The sequence below is a fragment of the Berghia stephanieae genome, chromosome 5 (genome assembly GCF_034508935.2).
Source record: "Berghia stephanieae isolate SIO BIC M18660-M18661 chromosome 5, UCSD_Bste_1.3, whole genome shotgun sequence".
Classification (NCBI taxonomy): Eukaryota; Metazoa; Mollusca; class Gastropoda; order Nudibranchia; family Aeolidiidae; genus Berghia; species Berghia stephanieae.
In genome coordinates, this window is record NC_088364.1 from 79,137,081 (window position 1) to 79,142,080 (window position 5,000).

General features: G+C 34.6%; 1 protein-coding gene across 1 annotated transcript in view; it reads right to left on the reverse strand.

Moving 5' to 3' along the window:
* The window catches only part of LOC144974024 (cadherin-87A-like), a 154,295-nt gene that overhangs the window by 29,255 nt on the left and 120,040 nt on the right, over positions 1 to 5,000 (reverse strand). Inside the window, exons 33-36 of the mRNA XM_078916914.1 lie at positions 4,957 to 5,000; positions 4,241 to 4,378; positions 3,554 to 3,642; positions 1,349 to 1,435 (exon numbers count right to left, since the gene is read on the reverse strand). The exon at positions 4,957 to 5,000 is cut by the window's right edge and continues 61 nt beyond it. Coding sequence (XP_078773040.1) covers positions 1,349 to 1,435; positions 3,554 to 3,642; positions 4,241 to 4,378; positions 4,957 to 5,000 — 358 coding nt within the window. The remainder of the gene's footprint in view (positions 1 to 1,348; positions 1,436 to 3,553; positions 3,643 to 4,240; positions 4,379 to 4,956) is intronic.

A 5,000-nucleotide genomic window follows, 5' to 3' on the forward strand; every position in this document is an offset into this window, starting at 1 on the left:
CGGTGATGGAAATTTGACACAAAAGACACAAACAATTTCATTAAAAAAAAACTATCTAGACCTCAACACCCAATTTAGATTTGGAGTTTCATGAAGGTAACGTGAGATCAAATTTTTTTAAAATTTTTTTTAGAATTCTTCACATAGTGACAATAGCAACTCATTGATTAATGTCTTGCAGACTCTGTCTCATTTTGTCAAAAGAGATGATCTGACTTGTTTGTAAAAACGGTTTATCTTTGAACATGTAAATAGAAAACAATAGCCACCTGGGCATTTATTGTCATGCCAAGAACTTGATTTCCTATATCATTGGTTTGTCTTTGCATGTTTGTGATAATAAGAACTGTTGTCTGTTTGGACCTATTGGGCTATTTTATTTTCAGTTGATGTGTATACTTGGATAATATTTATAAAATGTCGTCAACTCAGCTCAATACTCATTCATGAACGTGAATTAATGTAAGATGTAGGACAAGCCAGAAAATTAATATTAATTAACATTTTCAAAATGAGTGCAATCTTGAATAAGATTTTCTTTGTTTGTTTCCTGAAGAACTAGCTCATCATTTGAATCTTTTATAAGCATCACATCTATAATCACAATATCTAAATAGATGAAAAATTGTTCTTGCTTTCGGTACCAAAAATAGATTGATTATTACGTACACAGAATAGGAAATTAAATTAAAGATGGCTCTCTAAAAACCGATCTTTTTCTTGTGAGGATGTCTGGATTCAGTTTAGTTTATGAGTTAAGTGCTCATCCAACTAGATACTGACAATGAACTATTAGGTCAAAAATATGAACAATTCTCACACCCTCGCCCAATATCATCCTATCTCTCTCTCCCTCTCTCTCTCTCTCTCTCTCTCTCTCTCTCTCTCTCTCTCTCTCTCTCTCTCTCTCCCTGTCTATCTCTCTCGGACTCCTTCTTTCCATCTTTATTCCTCTCCCTCTATATCAATTTACCTATCTATTTATCTATCTATCTATCTATCTATCTATCTATCTATCTATCTATCTATCTATCTATCTATCTATCTATCTATCTATCTATCTATCTATCCATCCACCTTTCTATCTATAATATATCCCTTGATCTCTCATTCTCTTTATCTCTCTACCCATAACTTTCTCTCTCTTTACTCTCTCTCTCTCTCTCTCTCTCTCTCTCTCTCTCTCTCTCTCTCTCTCTCTCTCTCTCTCTCTCTCTCTCTCTCTCTCTCTCTCTCTCTCTCTCTCTCTCTCTCTCTTTCTCTCTCTCTTTCTCTCTCTCTCTCTCTCTTTCTCTTATACTCTTTTCTTTTCTCACCCGTTTTATATACCTTGCCAATATATACTTACTTTGCTGAATCCGCTTTGCCTCGATTTGTTTCATGTGTTTGAATAGAATCCACAACAATACGGAAGCCTATCTTCTGCCCAAGGCGTCTGGAAACAGCAACAAAAAAACTCAAAGATGTTTGACCTTTGCTTCTTGCTATTGACTTGAATGATCGTCAATACAAAGATATTATTAAAATAATCTAAAATTGTTCTGTACAAGATATAGACGGTCATTACAGTTATATTGGATCGACAAATACAGACATGACTAATTCTTGGAATATTTAACATTAAGATAACAAAAGTTGTTTTAAAAAAATCTGAATTTTCCAAAAAAGCTTGATTTTAAGGGTTTATTGGCGCTTGCGGCAACATATCTAAGTCATTTCACCGTAAGTAACAAGGAAGAATATTGGATACTAAAAAAATTATAGATTACAATTGAAAGCACAAAAGAAAAAGTAAGACAAAGGAGAATTATTTAAATAGGGAAAAGATGTAGATTTCATTAGCACACTATCAGTGTAGTTGGTTGGAGATCACTTATAAGTCTCATCCAGATACAAGCACAGGATCCCACTAAGAGGAAAACACTTTACAAACCATTATATATTCAATACAAAAAATGTAACAGTACATAACAGAGACATGATTTAGGAAAACAATATCCTCTCCCAAACCTACTATACATCTGACAGTTTCCCTATCAGCCAAGAACTCCAGACAGGGCCACGACAAAACCAAGTAATCCCATTCCAAGACAAAGACAGAATGCAAACTCATAAATCAGATAAAGGGGGATAAAATGCACAACAGGTGACCTCCTGCTCGCTATAGGAAGTAAAATATCGCACCCAGAAAAACACGTTTATATCAACTTGAGATGAAAGAATATTACCATTTAATTTATTTTTATTTAGCCCTTCCACGCCAGATTTCATCCAAGATTTCGTAACATTAAATGGACGGCTTTAGATAAGTTGTTATTTGAGGCTATTCTTGGAGAAGGCTCTTTATTCACATTCTCTCACTGTACTCAGGTGTAAAATGAATACCTGGGCGTTTACAGCGTTGTCTCTGTCAAAAAAAAATTGTAATATCGCCTAACAGGCATCATGTCCCGTCTTAAATGTTAAATGTTGCTGTTGGCCAGGGACCTCTTGTGAAGCACTTTTGAGCACATTTAGTGGATATTGCACTATATAAAAGCTCATTAAAAAAAATAATTGCAAGGCGGAACTGACCCTGCTACCGAGTCACAACTGGCTGGACAGGGTTGGATGTGATTGTTAAAAATCTCCACTCCACCCGGAAACCAGTCTCTTTGCTTGTGCGGCAAGTGCTCTGTTCCTGAACTATCAGGGCTCTCGTTCAATATATAAACATACCTACCAGATGTTTTAAAAAGTTGTTCAAACCGTGGATAAGTATTATACAATTACAATTCATCACTTTTTGTACACAAATGGCTTTTTGCAAGGAAAATAAAAACATCCTTCTCCTTATAGAAAAAGAAAAATGACATCATTTGACGCTATGGTAGTTTCACCTTAACATAAACAGTAAAAAAAATAGACGATTGAAAATCCTTGTGTCATTTTATAAAGTTAAAATACGGTGTTAAGAACATTCTGTGCCCAATTAAAGGCTATCTGAAAATTCCAGCCTTCGGTATCCAGTTTATAGATTGAGTAAGTCCATCATATAAGAACGTACCATTAATAGGCTTCAACAGTCATGACCTCACTTCCCTCGTAATGACGCATAGTAACTTAGTAACTGGTTCTAAACTATCGGAACAATGACGGATGCCCTTATGAAATACTTCTCTGACGAGCATAAAAGAGTATCCAGAGGAGAAAAACATTATAAATCTGATCATGTTTTGACTTTTATACATTCTGATCACATGACATGTGAGAAAGTTCTAGCCAGCATGAAGAATAAAAAGTACCGATTTTCTTTGTTTAGAACCAAGCTGCTTGTTGCTGGGAGAACATGACATCAGAATATTGAATCCTATTCACTTACCTTTGGTTTGGAAAGTCACAGATTGGATCCCAGTGAAGACACAGGAAGTTTATCTCGTGACCTCAGAGTCCAAATAGTTTTATCTCAAATAGTCATTTTACAGAGTTGGATTCTAGAGCGGAACAGAACCTTTCAAATAACTTTATATATCATGTGATTTATTCCCAAATATCTGATGGTGATTATAATTACCTTGCAATTTCTCCTTTAAGGGGTCCAATTGTGTCAATGGTAGCTCTGAAGATCACTTTGAGTCGCTGGTTGTCATTAATAAGGGAAATCTGGTACAAGAAGATAAGTACAGGTCTGTTACATATGTATAATACATATAAAGATGTGTGCGGGTATGTGGTCTAGTGGTATGACACTCGTTTTTGGATAGGAAGGTCTTGGGTTCGAGCCTCGCTCAGTGCATAGTTGAGTCCTTGGTAAAGGCTCTTTACTCAACTTCTCTCACCGTACTTAGGTGTAAAATGAGTACCTGGCTGTCAAGAGCGTTGTCTCTGTCGGAAAAAATAGTAACATCACCTAACAGGCGTCATGTCTTGTTCTACATGTTACTTGTTGCTGTTGGTCAGGGACTCCTTGTGATGTGACATTCACCTTCAGACTGGTTCTGAGCGGTTTAATGTCAAGTCCTGAGAAAAGGCTCTTCAATCACATTCTCTCAACATACTCAGGTTAAAATAAGTAACTAGTTGTAAAAATCATTGTCACAGTCGATAACATTGTGATATTGTCTTACAGACATCATGCCTTGTCCTACATGTTAAGTGTTTCTCTTGGCTTGGAACCCATCACAAAGTGCTTTAAGCACATTTAATGGATAATCCACTGTCATAGATATACTCATGTGTTCAAAGTTAAAAGTCAACTTACCCGCAATTGAGCCTGATCCGAGAGACCCCCTTTATCTTTGACTTGGACTTGCACTATGAAATATCCAGACATCCTAGGCTTGAAGTACATGTTGGTGAGCACATATCCATTTGAGAAAACACGAAACGGTGTGGAAATCTAGGAAGAGGTTAAACATGTAAAAAAAGACATTTATATATTTCAGTGAGCGTTTTTTTTTTCTTCTTGCATTGATAGTTAAATGAACATGTATAATTGATAAAATATTACTTTGACACAAGATGTACATATTCCATGTTATAATTCCAATGAACATTATTAAACGGTTGAAAACTCACCTCACAAGTTAAGGAACCAGTTTTAATCCCACATATTTTATTAACCTTTCCCTGCCCCTAGCAGTAATATACACACACACACACACACACACACACACACACACAATATATATATATATATATATATATATATATATATACATATAATTATATATACATAAATATATAATATAAATATATATATATATATATATATATATATATATATATATATATATATATATATATATATATATATATATATATATATATATATATATTATACATAAATATATAATATATATATATCATAAAGTCTAGCTCCATCTAGTTTTGGAGTTATGGAGCGAAATGGCTAAGGTTACCACCAGTCTATAAATCAAAATAGACTAAACAATCATCATAATATTATGTTCCTACCTTTAGCTCGTCCAATTCTTTTCTCAACTCTTCAGGATAGGCTG